This window comes from Stomoxys calcitrans, chromosome 5 (assembly GCF_963082655.1).
Source record: "Stomoxys calcitrans chromosome 5, idStoCalc2.1, whole genome shotgun sequence".
Taxonomy (NCBI): Eukaryota; Metazoa; Arthropoda; class Insecta; order Diptera; family Muscidae; genus Stomoxys; species Stomoxys calcitrans.
The window spans coordinates 27247275-27265575 of NC_081556.1; the positions used below are offsets into that span (position 1 = coordinate 27247275).

The following is an 18301-nucleotide window of genomic DNA, read 5'->3' on the forward strand; positions in this document are numbered from 1 at the left end:
TATTGATATTTTACTTTGCTTTTTTTTCATAACAATCAAATTGATATTGGTTTTTTGCAAAGTAGATTCAGTTTTAATTAAAATCTCTTTGCTGCTCTTCGAGTGGGGTTAAAGAATAAGAAGTAGTACTGATTAATTAATCCAGCATATAAGGTTGTACTGAAGTGAAAGTGAATAGGTGGGTTGACTAATGAAGGGGGGAAACAAGCAAGGCAAGGCAAAGTTATATTAACATCCGTACACTGAAAAAAATTGTAAGGAATTTTTTCATAATTCCATTCATAATTTATTTTTTACATATTATTCACGTCGTCACGTACGTCCCGGATTGAACCGATGGATTCCTTCATTGGTAAGGGCTGCCGCCTCAGTGTACAACATACTGCTACAACAACAACATATTATTCATGTATCGATCTAGGACTACATGAACAAGTTCTAATATTGAAGCACAAACCATTATATATCCGAAAATATGTTAAAATTTCTGAAATCCAAAATAATTTTCTTTTTATACCCCCAACCATAGTGTGGGGGTATACTAATCTAGTCATTCTGTTTGTAACACCTTGAAATATTCGTTTAAGACCCCATAAAGTATATATATTTTTGATCGTCTCGACGTTCTAAATCGATCTACCAATGTCCGTCTGTCGAAATCACGGTAGAGGTCGAACGCGTAAAGCTAGTTGCTTGAAATTTTTCACAGATACTTAATAACGATGTAGGTCGTTGGGTATTACAAATGGGCCATATCGATTCAGATTAAGATATAGTTCCCACATAAATCGATCTTCCGATTTGACTTCTTGAGTCCTAACAAGCCGCAATTTTTGTCCGATGTGGCTGAAATTTTGCATGTAGTGTTCTGTTTTTACTTTTAAGAACTGCGCCTATTACGATCTAAATCGGTTTATAACCTAATATAACTCCTATATAATCGGATCTCCCGATTTAATATCTTGAGCCCCTGGAAGCCGCAATTTTTGTCGGATTATGCTGAAATTTTTCACGTGGGGCCCTTTAATGACTTTTAACAACTGTGTTCCCATTAAGGTCCAAATCGGTCTATAACCTGATATCGCACCCATATAAACCGATCTTCCGATTTGACTTCTTGAGTCTTTACAAGCCTAAATTTTTTCCGATTTGGCTGAAATTTTGCAAGTAGTGTTGTGTTATGATTTCTAACAACTGCACCTAGCACGGTCTAAATTGGTCTATAACCTGATATAGCTCCCGGTAATATGTCTTGAGCCTCTAGAGGACTCAATTCTTATCAGATCTGGCTGAAATTTTGTGCAATGAAATCTTCTATGGCATTCGACATATGTGTCAAGTATGGTTCGAATCGGTCTAAAACATGATATAGCTCCCATATAGACCGACCTCTCGATTGTACTTCTCGAGCCTCTAGAGTAGGCAATTTTCACGTGTAGTGGACGTGAGTTGAACCAAGCGCAGAGGTTAGGTCTATCGAACCCAGAACCCAGGAAATGAAACACGTTGCTTCTATCAACTCTTAAGTACTACTAGTCGAGAAACTCCATTTTATTAATTCACATGACTATCATAAAGTAGGATATTAAATGTAGTTGAATGATATAGCACTTATACATATACAAATAAATATGATGTTTATGTGTTGCATATTACTACTTCATTGATGTAACAAAATGTACTAAGAATGTACAATTCGAAACTATGAGATGGTTTGTGGAGAGTCACATCCGATTTTGCAGAATGACTTGATTTGACGCAATGACTTCTTCCATGACCTACAATACATTTGTATGGCCTTAATCGGTCTAAAACCTGATAAAGCTCCCATGTAAACCGAACTCTTGAGCCCTTAGAAGACGCATTTCTTGTCTAACTTGGCTGAAGTTTTGCACAACGACTTCTACTCTGACCTTCATCATATGTTCCGAATATGATCTGAATTGATGCATAACCTGTTATAGCTCCCATAAAAACCAATCTCCCGATTTTACCTTAAGACCCTCTAGGTCTCAGTTTTGATCCAATTTGATTGACATTTTTCACAATGGCGTCGACTATTGCCTCTAACATCCAAACCAAGTATGGTCCGTTTTATAACCTGATATAGCCCCAATAGCATAGCAATTCTTATCCCTTATCCATTGTTAACCTATAAAGAGATACCGGGCAAAGAACTTGACGATCCATTGTGGAGGGTATATTTGGCCCGGCCGAACTTGGCACGCTTTTACCTGTATTTTTATACCCACCACCGTAGGATATATAGGGGGTATATTCATTTAGTCATTCCGTTTGCAACACATCGAAATATCAATTTCGGAACCTTCAAAGAGTATATATATATAGAGTATATATTTCGGATCGTCGTAAAATTCTAAGACGATTTATCGATGTCCATGTGTCCGTCTATCTGCCTGTCCATCCGTCTGTTGTAATCACTCTACAGGCTTCAAAAACTGAGATATTGAGCTGAAATTCGGCACAGATACGTATTTTTGATGCACTCTGGTTAAGTTCTTGAACGTGCCAAATCGGAGCATATTTGGATATAGCTGCTATATAGACCGATTTTCCGGTAAAGGGTCTAATGCCCATAAAAACTTAATTTTTCATCCGATTTTGCTGAAATTTGAAACAGTGAGTAGTTTAAAGCTTTCCGACAACTGAACCAAATATGGTTCAGATCGGTCCATATTTAGATATAGCTGTCATATAGTCCGCTCTGCCGATATAGCGTCTGAAGCCCGTAAAGGCTTTATTTATTACTCGATTTCGCTGAAATTTAAAACAGTGGGTTATTTTGAGCCTCCCAACATCTGACCTAAATATGGATTAGATCGGACTATATTTGGATATAGCTGCTATATAGACCGATTTTCCGATAAAGGGTCTAATGCCCATAAAAACTTTAGTTTTCATCCGATTTTGCTGAAATTTTCAACAGTGAGTAGTTTAAGACCTCCCGATGTCTGATCCAAATATGGTTAAGATCGGACTATATTTAGATATAGCTGTCATATAGACCGATCACCCGATAAAGGGTCTGAAGCCCATAAGAGCCCTATTTATTACCCAATTTCGCTGAAATATGAAACGGTGCGTAGTTTAAGGTCTCCCAACATCCGCCCCAAATATGTTTTGGATCGGACTATATTAAGATACAGCTGCCATGTAGACCGATCTACCGATAAAGGGTCCGAAGCCCATAAAAGCTTTATTTCTTAACCGATTTCGCTGAAATTTAAAACAGTGAGTAGTTTAAGACCTACCAATCAACAAAGGGTCTAAAGCCCATAAAAGCTTTATTTATTGCCCATTTCAAATTTTAAACAGTGGGTTATTTTAAGCCTCTCAACTTCGAACCTAAATATGGTTCAGATTGGACTATGTTTAGATATAGCTGCCATATAGACCGATCTGCCGATAAAGGGTCTAAAGCCCATAAAAGCTTTATTTATTGCCCATTTTCGCTTAAATTTTAAACAGTGGGTTATTTTATGCCTCTTGACATCTGATTTAAGTATTTAGATTGGACTATATTTAGATATAGCTGCCATATAGACCGATCTCCCGATAAAGGGCCTGAAGCCCATAAAAGCTTTATTTTTTAACCGATTTCGCTGAAATTTGAAAGAGTGTATAGTATTAGGTCTCCCGACATCCGCCCTACATATGGTTTGGATCGGACTATATTTAGATGTAGCTGCTATATTGATCGATCTCCCGATAGAGGCTCTAAAGCCCTTAAAAGCATTATTTTTTATCCAATTTCACTGAAATTTGAAACAGTAAGTAGTTTTAGGCCACCCGACATCCGACCCAAATATGGTAAAAAAGAGGACTGTATTTAGATATAGCTGTCATATAGACCGATATGCCGGTTAAGGGTCTGAAGCTCATAAAAGCTTTATTTATTACCCGATTTTGTTGAAATTTGAAATACAAAATTCAACAGGGAGTTTTATTTATAAGACCACTCAATGTCCGTGCCGAATTTGGATGCATAAGTTTTCCAATTTTCACCAGATTGTGACGAAAGGGGGTTTACATATATACCCGAGGTGGTAGGTATATATGCAAGTATACTTTTTACGTATTTTTTTTTTAATTTGCTTTAATACTAATTAATTGCTTACAACCGATAAGAAGCCACCAGTCGCTACAAGATAAAGTGTTATCCGTAATGATTCTTATCTACAACCTAAATGTTGATGATAACATAGTGCGGTTGCGGACAAAGTTTGATATTGCTTTGTAGTGAATCATAATTAAATAGCAGTGCGTAAGGTAGTAAGGGATCTTCCCATAATTTATTTGCTCTTTTTACAACAAAATATAGCAAAAACGTAATCTAGATAAGATTCTCTGAAAAAACCCTAAATCTAAAATCAAACCCTAATCCGCGCTAACTGACTAACTGGAATCAAAAAGTGATGATCATGGAACTGTCACCGTCAATTTATTCAGTAAACGCAACATTTTCATCATCAAGTTGTCAAGTCCTTATGGGAAAACCCGAGAGGAGAGATTTTTGTTAAATCCTATTAGTCAGCAGACTTTTCTATGAGAGCATATTACATCTACGTTTGCCGCTAGGGCATTTAACATCTTGGGCAAGTGGAATGGGAAAGCTTTTCAAAGAATTTTTAAAATATTGACAAAGAAAGTTAACAACCGTAATTAACAACAAATCTCTTCGTAATTTTTTATTTTTAGTTCCGCCATTTTTTTATACTCACCACCATAGGAAGGGGGGAACACAAATTTAGTCATTCCTTTTGTAGCACCACGAAATATTGATCTAGGACCGCATTAAGTATATATATATTTGATCGTCTCGACATTCTGAATCGAACAAGCCATGTTCGTCCGACCGTCCGTCCGTCCGTCTGTCGAAATCACAAAAGAGGTCGAACGCGTATAGCTAGCCGTTTGACATTTTTCACAGATACTTAATATTGTTGTTGGTCGTTGGGAATTGCAAATGGGTAATATTGGTTCAGATTTGGATTTCCTTCCTTTCCTTTAATTGGCTATGACAGAACATATGTTCCATTATCCGAACGTAGAATAGCGTTCCAAGTGCCTCGATCTTCTGCCCTCATTCTAAAATCGCTGACCCCAAGTTTCGATGTGTCCCGCGCCACTTAAACTTTCTATCGGGCTTTTGGTCTTCCCGGTTTGCGTGTTCCACCGTGTTTGCCTTCAAAAAGACTTCCTTGCTGGAGCTTCTTCATCCATTCTGACAACATGGCCTAGCCAACGCAGCCATTGTATTTTAATACGTGCAACTACGCTATCGTCATCATACAGCTCGTGGTTCATACGTCGCCTTTATTCTCCATTAACGCTAACTGGTCCATATATTTTACGAAGAATCTTTCTCTCAAATACTCCAAGCACTGCCTCATCTGCTTGTACTCATACCTCAGAACCATGTAACAACAGGAGTATTATCAGTGTCTTGTATAGTGTAATCTTCGTCTGTCGAGAGGTGGCCTTGTTTCTACACAGCTTACTTAGTCCAAAGTAGCATCTGTTTGCCAGTATTATTCTTCGCTTTATCTCAAAACTCGTGTCATTCGTTAAGGTTATGGCAGTGCCAAGGTAGATAAAGTTGCTGACCATCTCAAAGTTGTGGTTCCCAACTTTCTCCATTTGCTTTATCTGCTCGGTTGTACAAGGCGTTTTGGGAGTTGAAACCATCCATTTCGTCTTATCTCCATTTACTGTCAGACCCATTTTCACTGGCTCTCTTTCGATTCTCTCAAAGGCTGCAATTACTACTTCCGGTGACCGACCTATGATGTCGATGTCGTCGCCATAGGCGAGTAGCATGTGTTCTCTTGTGATTAGTGTGCCATATCTATTCACATCTGCATCTCGTATAATCTTCTCCAGCAGGATATTAAAGAGATCATACAATAGGCTGTCTCCTTATCTGAAACCTCGTTTGGTATTAAACGGCTCCGAGAGATTCTTTCCTATCCTTACTGAGGAAAAAGTATCAGCAAGTGTCATCCTGCAGAGTCTTATTAATTTTGCAGGGATACCAAACTCAGACATGGCTTGAAATAGCTTTGAACGTAAAGGGGTATCGAAAGCGGCTTTGTAGTCAACAAAGAGACGGTAGGTGTTGATTTGTCCTTCTCGGGTCTTTTCCAGGATTTGGCGCAGTGGGAATATCTGGTCCAGCATGGATTTACCAGGTCTAAAGCCGCATTGATAGGGCCCAATTATCTCATTGACTTCAGGTTTTAATCTTTCACTCAATATGCTCGATAGTATTTTGTATGCGATGGAGAGAAGACTTATTGCTCTGTAGTTGGCACATTCCGTCTAGTCTCCTTTCTTGTGTACGGGACATAATATGCTGAGGTTTCAATCATCAGGTATGCGTTCTTCTAGCCAGATTGGGTACATAAGCTGATGCATACGTGTATCAGCATATCGCCTCCGGTTTTAAACAGTTCAGCGGATAACTCGTCGGCTTCTGCTGACTTGTTGTTCTTTAGTCGGATCACTGCTACTTGAACCTCATTTTGACTAGGAGGTAAACATTCTATACCATCATTATTGATTGGGTCTGCGGTATCCTCTTCGCCGCCGACGCCGGACACTAGCAGTTGTGTAAAATGTTCTTTCCATATCCTCGGCATGCTATCTGTGTCAGTTACCAGATTTCTTTCTCTGTCTCTGCAGGAGGATGTGCCTGCACCAAAGCCATCGGTTTGATGTTTAATTCTTTGGTAGAATTTCCGGACTTCATTCTGAATCCTGTACATCTCAATTCGCTCACACTCACGTATTCCCATTTCCTCTTTCATTCTGCGGAATATACGTTTCTCCTCGTTGCTTTTCTCCTGATACCTCTCCTTCATCTGGCGCCTTGCTACTGTTTGCAGGATAGCTCTATATACCACATGGGTTTCCTGGGGGAGGCTCCCGGTACTCAAGTACGGATTTGGCAGCATTTTCCACGGAGTGGGCAATAGTTTGCCACTGCGCCATTATATCATTGGAACAAGGATTGCTTTCATCAAGCAGTTGGGTCTATAGAGTGGAGTATGCCGCTACCAACTGTTGTGTTTGCAGCTTTTCAATTTCCTCGCAATGTTCAAGATATTCGAAAAGACAAACACATTTTGAAGAATTTGGATGTAGATAATGTGCAGACAAGCAGTACAAAATTTAGCTCTGACTTTATGACCAAATGTCACCGGGGATGGGTCAGTTCCTGCAACTAGTAGGGACTACAATATAAAAAAAAATTGGAGATATATTTGCCAATTTCACAGTTACGGAAGAATTTAGGGACTTTTCGATTTTTAAAATATGTGGGGTGACCCCACCCCCCACCAAACAATGAAATCTTGGCTACGTCCCTGCCTGTACCACAGTGCGATTGTATGTTATAATGAATTTATCTCGTTCCCTAATGCAAAGCTGGCGAGATAAGGGTAGAACATATGAACACATGTTAAGTTGGGCCGTGCCGAACATTTATGCCAACCAAAATTTACTTGAGACTGATTTGGAGCGTACTTGCCACATTTGTTGGAAGTCGCAACAGAACATAGCATGCAAAATTACAACAATTGCGGCTTGTTAGCTCTCAAGAAGTCAAATCGGAAGATCGGTTTATATGGGAGCTGAGCTGAGCTATCAGGTTATAGACCGATTTGGAGCGGGTTTGTTAGCACTCAAGAAGTCAAATCGGAAGATCGGTTTATATGGGAGCTGAGCTGAGCTATCAGGTTTTAGACCGATTTGGAGCGTACTTGGCACAGTTGTTGAAACTACAACGGAACACTACATGCAAAATTTCAGCCAAATCGGACAAAAATTCTGGCTTCCTGGAGCTCAAGAAGTCAAATCGGGAGATCGGTTATCCCTAGTGACATACATCAGTAGTAAGTGTCGGTACAAAATTTCAAAAATTAAGTTTTAAAATCCCTACCGGTAATGGGACAGGTCCCAAGCTTGTCACGGGATAGGTCCTCTGGTAATAGGGACCGGTTCCAGTTCTCGTGCCCTTACATGGAAAAACTTACCACTTTTATAAGGGTTTGTCGCCCAAGGTGACGATTTGCCACCATTCTAACAACGAAGGATAGGTCCTGGGACAGTTCGAAAAGGATGAATATACTTTGCAAGTACTTTTAAGGGAGATAACATAAGTTAGCCAGTATATTTAACGGATAAGCAAATGTTTTTACAAAAAATTAAGAATCACAAGTTATGATTTATTTATACAGCAAAGAACACAATGATATATTAAATTTCAAATAGTGTAACAAATAAATGGTAAGACGGTTGATTGCTTTCCCGAAGCTTATTTAGTTAATCTTGAGTATGTCACTGCAACATGCCACTGCAAGTGATGACCATACAGACCAGGCCTTCCACCCATGTGCCCTCTTAACATGGCGGGCTAAGTTGACAGAGTCTCGAATCGAAACAATATGGGACTCAAATCAAAGGTATTCAAGAGTAGATTACGAATTTCATATTTAGAATTGGGTCCAAGTATCTGGGATCCGCCCCAGCCACAAAACCCCTTAAAATAGGTTTATTTGGCGATCATGACAATATGGGACTCAAATGAAAGTTATTCGGGAATCAGGAAATAGGAATAGGCTTTATAATTTATTTATAACGGAAGGGGGCGGACCCTCCACCGTTACTCCAAAAACACTACTCATGTCAAAAGTGGACCATAAGGAAAATATGGGTATGAAAAGTATGCGGGAGTAAATAGCGAATCTGACATGCAAATTCATGTCGATGTATAGGGGGTCATCCCACCCCCACGTAAACGCCCAAAATGAGAACATTAGCCAATCAATGATATATGGGACTCGGTTCGTTTGTTCCGTATAGACTGAAAAACGGCTAAACCGATTTTCTCGAAATTTTCGCATATTGTGTAGGAAGGAAGGAAGGAAACATAGGCTATATAATTTTTCGGTATCGGAGGGAGGAGGGTCCCCCCTTATGCAAAAAAAAAAATAACCAAAAATCAAAAGTGGACCGATTGGGACCAAATAAGTATCAAACGAAATTTATTGGAGAGTAGAATACGAATATGGTATTAAAATTTGAGTCTAAGTAGCCATCGGGCTGCCCCAACACCAAAACTACCCAAACAGACATATTGGACGTTCATTTCAATATGGGGCTCAAATGAAAGATATTCGGGTGTAGATTTTGAATCTGGCATACAAAATCAGATCGAAGTATAGGGGGTCACGCCACCCCTCAAAAACGCCATTAGACCCATTATGACTATATGATACTTGGCTGAGCCGATTATCTTAAAATGTTCATAGATTGTGTACGTTTGTCTGGAAGGCAATATAGGCTATATAATTTGTAGATATCGGGTGGAGGCGGGCCCTCCCCCTTACCACAAAAACGCCACCCAAAACCAAAAGTGAACCGATAGGCACAATATGCATATCAAATGAAAGGTATTGGAGACCAGAAAACTAATTTGGTATTAAAATTTGGGTCTAAGTAGCTAGCAGTCTAGCTAGCAGTTCTATTGTTTGGGTCGGGTGCCTCGGGAGCCACCCAAAATCCGCAATATGGATATATATACCAATCACGACAATATTGAGCTCAAACAAAAGAGCTAAAGAAACGAATTTGATAATCAATTGAAGAGCCGTGTCCATCCCAAAATACCCCCCAAATATATAAAAGTTATTTGGGGGTAGAAATGTATTGATTTTCGGGAATTAGCATGATACCTTGTAAATGGCGCCAGCATTAAGAGGGGATAACCACCGCCCTACATTTTGTCCTATGTACACGCCAGGATTCGAACGCAGACGCTCAGCGTCATAGTCGGACACAGGCTACAGTGACACGAATTCGATATCCACATTCAGGGCGAAGTGTCCCCATCCTAAAAAGATATAAGAGAGTGAAAGAAGTCTCAGCAAAGCGGGCCCGGTTCGGCTAGTAGCTATCATATAGATCTATCCATGAATTTGAGGTCTTGGGCCTATAAAAGGCTTATTATTAATCCATTTTGAACTTTATTTTGTTGTAGACCCCAAGTTTTTCTAGCTTTTTTATTTCATTCATTCCATTTGATTGATGCTTTAAAAAAGATTTTGATGATTCACCCCATGATGTGTTTTGATTTCAAATACATATTAAAAAAATCCCTCACTTTACAAAAATTCCCCCAAGTTTTATTAGTGTCTAGGACGCAATCATATGAATGTATCTTTCGATTTATTTATCAAGAGCAAAGAAATATATTTATGCAATACTTAACATTACTCTGCTTAAGATTTCTCATGTATATTGTTATCAATTTTAGCGAAAAAAGTTCATAGGCAAAATGATTGGTCGGGCCGAATCTTATGCATACTCTATGTCACATATGTTTTTTTTTTACATTTGAAAGCAATATCTTTAGATTAAATATGACAGAGGTATAACAAAATAGAAAGGATATTCGAAGTCAATACAGACTACCGAATTTCATTACTGATATTTTATTGTACAACAATTGGATTGTATGACTTAATAAGTTCGGAAGATTCCAGAGCTCCATTAGTTTCAAAATGTGAAAGAACATAGTCAGATACACATTGAATGTCAAAGCTATGGAGGACATACATATATACTCTGAGGCTTTTACTAAACTAACTAAATTTCACCTGAACATTCCATTAAGGAACAGAGGATACTTCTCTCATATCAATGAGTGCAGTCCGGTTAAAACTTAAGCTCAATGATAAGGGCCTTCCTTTTTTATGCCGAGTCCGAACGGCGCGCCGCATAGCCAGACCACTTGGTAGAGACGATTTTACATGCCAGGATTCCTCACAAATGTAGCCAGCATTAGTAAGGAGATAACCACCTGATGTATGATGAGGCTTTTAGAACAAAACTTCCAAATATATTCAACGATACAAAAGAGTTAGTATATCCGCCATACCATAGTAAAGACCAAAAAAAAATCACCGCATATCGAGGTTACTTCCCAATATCTCATCATTGTGCTTTATATAAATTGCAATCATTGCTCTCAAGTCATCAGTTTATCTGCAATTGTTGAAATCGCCAGTGAACAATATGCGCTCCATAATTTTTAACCTTATTGTCGTCTTGACTTTGATATCCTGTATATGGGGTAAAACTTATAATCGCTGCTCTTTGGCTAGAGAAATGCATGCCATGGGTGCACCGAAATCGGAATTGGCCCAATGGACTTGTGTGGCTAAATACGAATCCTCATTTCGTACTGAAGCAGTAGGACCCACCAATGCAAATGGTTCCAAGGATTATGGAATTTTTCAAATTAACAGCAAATATTGGTGTAAACCCAACTCTGGACAGTCCCACAATCAATGCAAAGTGGGCTGTAATGAATTGTTAAGTGATAATATTAGGAAGTCGGTGACATGTGCACGTAAAATTAAAGCCCAACAAGGCTGGGGCGCTTGGATGGCTTGGAGAAAACATTGTAATCGTGCCTTGCCCAGTATTGATGATTGTTTTAAATGATTCGAAAGGAGAAACCATATGAAGAGCATTAAATAACAAATGATTGAAGATTTGTGTAAATGATTGAAGTAATTGTAGACAGAATAGAAAAGTAAATAATAAAACTAACAAACTAACCTTGAAGGAATATAATTTTTATGGAAGGAAGTTCTAAAGGAATAAAATAGTGTATATATAGAGGATGTGATAAGTTAGAACTTCAACAAATGACGATTTGTTGAAGTTCAAATTACTTATCGCATTAGGACCTCTGTAGTCAAATTGACGAAACGACTGACATGGCTGTAATATATAGAAATTGCATAGTTTGGAATTGCAGGCTAAATTTTATATTCCCTTCACTATGATAGATATATCTACAGATGCAGATGGACCGTACTTGTCGTGGCTATTAGAAGTTATTAAAAAATACCACTTTGTCAGCTAAATAATTCCGACACCTAGAGGCTCAAGAAGTATAGGGCAGCTATATCAAGTTATGAACTGATTTAGGCCCCACTTGACACTGTTGCTGGAAATCAAAACAAATCACATTTTGAAATTTCAGCCAAATCGAATCAAAATTCTGACCTCTAGAGGCTCAATAAGTCAAGATACTAGATCGGCTTGTATGGCAGCTATATTAGGTTATGAACCGATTTAGACCTTTTTTGTCACAGTTATTGAAAGTCAAAACAAAACACCTCATGCTGAAGGGGGCTCAAGAAGTTATATCAGGAGATCGGCTTATATGACAGCTATATGAGGTTATTAACCGATTTAAACCATTGTTGGCACAGTAATTGGAAGACAAAAAATGCCTCTAGGGAAATTTGAGCCACATCGGGTAAGAATTGCGCCCTCTTGTGGCTCATGACGTCAAGGTCCGCAGCTATATGTGGTTATAAACCGATTCGAACCATTCATGGCACATTTATTGAAAGTTAAAACTCAGCATCTCATGTGAAATTTCTGATATATCAAATAAGAATTTCGTCGTTTAGAGGCTTAATTAGTTAAGTGGGGAGATCGGTTTACATGGCAACTATATCAAGCTAAAGATTGATTTAGACCAAACCGGTCACAGTTGTTGGATGTCGTAACGAATCACCACATGCACAATTTTAGCCCAATCGGATAAAAATTGCGCTCACTAGAGACTAAAAAAATCAAATCGGGAGATCGGTTAATATGCTATATCAAGTTATGAACTGCATTGAACCATTCTTGGCGCAGTTGTCATAGAACACCACGTGGAAAATTTCAGGGAAATCAGATAAGAATTGTGCCCTCAAGAAGTCAAATCGGGAGATCGGTTTATACGGCAACAATATCGTCGAAATGTGACTCCTGTTCCGAGGATATCCGTCTTCTTATTCCAGACATTAGTATATTCACCCGGAATACAAGACTTGCCAACGTCGACGATCAGAAGTTTAAGACGAATATCAATCCAATCCAATCCTTAACTTTTATAATTGCCAATGCAATGCCCTGCATACATAGTGGACATCCCCTGCGTGTTGGTAACGAAAAAAAAGAAAGTGTTACCCTCTGTTCCAAATTTCACCGAAATTGAGAAATAAAAATGCACCTATACTGGGCGAAGGATCCTAAAACGACAATTCGGCCTATAGGGAGCTTTATGTTAATTTGACGGACCTGGTACAATCCACTGCTCTTACACTGAAAGGAAAATGCTTCATCGTGTCATGAACGCGTTTTATTAGTGTGTTTTCATTAATTCATTGAAAATATTCATAAATACAAAAAAAAAATTATTAATGGTTTCATTAAATGAATGAAACGGAATTCATTGATGAAATGAAAATATTGTTTTCTAAAATAAAAGAAATTTATGTGAATATTGGATTAATGATGTATACTACTATGCATCCTAAAGCAATATAGAATAAATGACCAAAAAAAAAGTTGTTGAAAAACGTTAAAACTTTACCGATCCGCAGAAGCAAGCATGTCCACCTATGACGCTGAGGGCCTGGGTTCGAATACTGGCGAAAACATCAGAAAAAATGTTCAGTGGTAGTTTCCTTTCCGTGGTTGAGCACACCGGTAGCCGAGGGCGCACAGGGTTGTGGGTTCGACTACCGCTCAATTCTCTTTCTATAAAAACTGCATGTTTTAATATGAAAATAAAAATTTAAATATTTTTTCATTTCATGTTTTCATATAAGAGAATTGAGCCCCTGGTCTGTCGCTACTTTGTGGTATCACTAACTAAATTTCCCATGAACATTCTATTAAGGAACAGGGGATACTCCCTGTATCAATGAGTACAGTCCGATTTAAGTTAAAACTCAATGATAAGAGACCTCCTTTTTTTTGCCGAGTCCAAACGGCGAGTCGCATAGCGAAACCACTTGGTATAGAAGTTTTAACATTGTAGGATACCTCATATATGTAACCAACATTAGTAAGGGGATACAACCGCGGAAGAGAAGAGAAGATTGTTGGAATATTATTGAAAGGAAATTAAATGATCAACAAATCCTTGTACACATAGCCATTGGAGCCATTGGTATGAAGGTGGTGGAAAAATCTCTCGTCAATTTTATTTTTCTGCTAATCCCCACACTGTTGTGGCTTCTGGATTTATAGCTCATTCTTGCTTATATCATTAAGAGATGATAAAAAGCCGTATGGAATGTAAAAAGCCACTGAGACACATGCAGTCTGCCTACCCATTGTTTGGTTTCTCTGTAACAACAGTACGAAGGTATTTTAAACAGGGAAATGCCGCACAAGTTCCTCATATCTACCTGATGCTCATGACGCCTGTATGCTGTATGTTGTTTGCAATAACGATTATCCTTTTTACTATGTCATAAAAGCCAAGAACTGTCTGTTCTCAAAACACTTTTACAAATATTGTGTGCAATTAAAAACAACAACAAAAGTTTATCCTTTTTTGTGCAGTGTGGGTGTGTGACCGCAACCTTTTTTCCCCATATTCTTTTCAAAATCTTCTTTTATTTTATTTCTTCTAAAAAACCCATCATAAATTCAACAGCAGTATTTTTCAGCAAACAACAAACTTTTCAGCAGTAAGCCTGTTGTTCTGAAATTGCAGAACTACTGCTATTTCAGTGCTACCACTACAGCTGCTGTGGTAGCAGAACTACTGCTATAGTAGCAGTAGTTCTGCTACCACACTGTACTACTGCTAGTAGCAGAACTATTGCTGTATTTGCACCAAAATTAACTACTAACAATTAGCATACAGTGTTTACTATTTTCAGCAGACTTTTTCCTATGGGTGTATCCCCATCTAATGCTGGCGAGATTTGTGAGTTACTATGTCATGGTAAAACTTCTCCCCAAACAGTTTTCGCACTGTGGCACACCGTTCGGACTCGGCTATAAAGCAGAGGTGCCTTTCCGTTGAGCTTGAACTTGAATCGGACAGCATCCAAATTACAACGGACGGACACATGAAAATCGTTAGATCATCATAGAATTTTACTACACTCAGAGAAATTTTTAAGTAAAAACAACAAAAATGTTTGCTGTAACAGCAGAAAGTCTGCTGAAAATGGGACAGCAGTAATTTTCTGCTGTTTTCAAATGGTTAAAAGTTAAAGATAGCTCAAAAACATCATTAATATTATAAAAACTTTTATATAACCCCGGTAGCCGAGTTGGTAGCGTGCTTGGATTACCAGTGCAGGGGTCGTGGGTTCGATTCCCGCCAGAAGCCTTGGTCTATCGCTACAATGGACTTACAATTGTCTAAGTGAGTCTATAAAGGACTGCCACTAATTTAATGTCAGCAGACAGTATTTGCTGATATCAGTAGACAAATTTTTCTGGGTGTACGGTCAAGAAATGAATATTTTGATATATTGCAAACAAAATGACGATATAAATATACCCCCAATTCTATGTTGAAGAGTTGTAAAAATAATCGAATCAATAATTGGCATTGCACCATTTGATAACATTTTATTGCATTAAATATTTGAATCTCACTGTGCAAACACCTCTATTGAAAGTGGCAAAAAAAACACACCAATGGCATTTGAGCAATACCTTGCCATAATAAGTGATCTATAATTAAATAGAAGAAAAAACAAACCAATTTTCTTATCCATCATTTGATGCAATCTCACGACACATTTTCCAAGTGGTATTGGCCATTTGAATAACGACCATTTAGGATGGACATCGGCATCTACATGCCAGATATCTATTGTTTGGCAAAAGTTTTTTGTGAAGCAAACTCCAATGAATTGTTTTCATTACATATTTTTGTGAAACAAATCCAATGGCTTTTTATGGTTTTCTTTTTAAGACAAGTTTTGGTGTTGGAGTGGTAAACATCACAACACGATCAACAAATTACTATACATATTTAGTTAAATTTATTTAATAACAAGTAAAAGCGTGCTTAGCTCGGGCGGGCCGAATCTTTGCAACCCATCACCATGGATCGCATTTGTGAAGTTCTTTGAATGACTTATTTATAATATATATAAAATACAGTGGCACAGAAAAGTCTACATACCCTTCTCAAAAAAGGCATTTTACAAAACGAAATTTTTGTAGAAAAAAGTTTGTCCGCCAAATGTCTATTCTTGATAAATTTGTTTAACAGGGTTCGCAATACAAAAATTTATTAAAATTTTTAATGTAAAATCTTATTCTAACTACGTTACTGTCAGTTAACGTTACTGCTGTTTATGAATAGGTATGTAGACATATCTGTGCCACTGTAAATGAGCTACATCATGACTGTTAGAAGTCATAGAAAAATACCACCTCCAAAATTTCAGGCAAATCGAGTAAAAATTGCGCCCTCTAGTGGCTCAGAGTGCAAAAAATCGGATTATATGACAACTATATCGGGGTATCAACCGATTTAGACCATTCTTGGCACATTTGTTAAAAGTTATACCAAAACATTGGATAAGAATTGCGCCCTCTTGAAGCTAAAGAAGTCTAATCGGGAGATTGGTTTATATGGCGGCTATATCAGGTTAAAGTGTGAAGTCTAATCGGGAGATCGGTTTATATGGCAGTTATATCAGGTTTTGGATTGATTAAGACCATACTTGGCACAGCTATTGGAAGTCATTTCTCAACCATATTTGCAAAATTTCAGCCAAATCGGAAAAACTTGCGCCCTCTAGGAGCTCAAGAAGTCTAACCGGGAGATCGGTTTATATGGCAGCTTTATTAGGTTATGGACTGATTTAGACCATACTTTGCGCAGTTATTGGAAGTCATTTCTCAACGATAAATGCAAAATTTCTGCCAAATCGGATAAAACTTGCGCCCTCTAGGAGCTCAAGAAGTCTTATCGAGAGATCGGTTTATATGGCAGCTATATCAGGTTGTGGACTGATTTAGACCATACTTGGCACAGTTATTGGAAGTCATTCCTCAACGATATTTGCAAAAATTCCAGCCAAATCAGATAAAGCTTGCGTCCTCTAGGAGCTCAAGAACTCTTATCGGGAGATCGGTTTATATGGCAGTTTGGCACAGCTGTTAGAAGTGATACCGAAACACCACGTGCAAAATTTTAGCCATATCGGATAGGAATTGCGAAGAAGAAGAAGTCAAGATCCAAGATCGGTTTATATGGCAAAATTGCAAATTTTGCCCATGAACATTCCACTATGGAATAGGGGCAAACTTCTCACATATCAATGAGTGCAGTCCGATTTAAGTTTTAAGCTCAATTATAAGAGGCCTCCTTTTTTATAGCCGAGTCCGAACGGCGTGCCGCAGTGCGACACCTCTTTGGAGAGAAGTTTTACATGGCATAGTACCTCACAAATGTTGCCAGCATTAGGAGGGGAAAATCACCGCTGAAAATTTTTTGTTTCTAATGGTTTCGCCAGGATTCAAACCCAGGCGTTCAGCGTCTTAGGCGGATATGCTAACGTTGGCCTCCTATGCAGCTATACCAAAATATGGACCAAAATGGCCCATTTACAATTTCAACCGTCCTTTACTAATACGAAGTATTTGTGCAAAATTTCAAGCGCCTAACTTTACTCCTTCGAAATTAAGCGTGCTTTCGACAGACAGACGGACGGACATGGATCGACTTAAATGTCATGACGATCACGAATATATATACTTTATGGGGTCTTAGACACACATTTCGAGGTGTTACAAACGGTATGGCAAATGGGCCATACCGGTTCAGATTTTGTTATAGCTCCCATATAAACAGATCTTCCGATTTGACTTCTTGAGCCCCTGGAAGCCGTAATTTTTATCCGACTTGTTTGAAATTTTGTATGTTGTGTTCTATTATGACTTCCAACAACACTGCCCAGTACGGTTCAAATCGGTCTGTAACCTGATATAGCCCCCATATAAACTGATCTTCCGATTTGACTTCTTCAGCCCCTGGTAGCCCCAATTTTTGTCCAACTTGGCTGAAATTTTGTATGTTGAGCTCTGTTATGATTTCCAACAACCCTGCCCAGTACGGTCCAAGTCGGTCTATAACCTGATATAGCTCCCATAAAAACCGATCTCCCGATTTGACTTCTTGAGCCCTTACGAGCCGCAATTTTTGTCCGAGTAAACTTCAAATCGGTCAAGAACCTGATATAGCTTCCATACAAATCGATCTCCCGATTTGACTTCTTAAGCCCCCGGAAGCCGCAATTTTTGTCCTATTTGGCTGAAATTGTGCATACAGTGTTCTGTTATGATTTCAAACAACTATGCTAAGTACCGTTTAAATCGGTCTATAACCTGATATAGCTCCCATATAAACCGATCTCCCCGATCTGACTTCTTGAGCCCT

The 18301-nt window shown here is 38.4% G+C and overlaps 2 protein-coding genes across 3 annotated transcripts in view; both read left to right on the forward strand.

The window, feature by feature from the left end:
• LOC106092522 (uncharacterized) overlaps window positions 1-18301 on the forward strand; it is a 363841-nt gene that overhangs the window by 278757 nt on the left and 66783 nt on the right. The window lies entirely within an intron of this gene.
• Window positions 11077-11655, forward strand: LOC106092517 (lysozyme 1). The gene has a single exon (XM_013259395.2). The coding sequence runs from the start codon at window positions 11101-11103 to the stop codon at window positions 11530-11532; it is 432 nt and encodes a 143-aa protein (XP_013114849.2). The 5' UTR covers window positions 11077-11100; the 3' UTR covers window positions 11533-11655.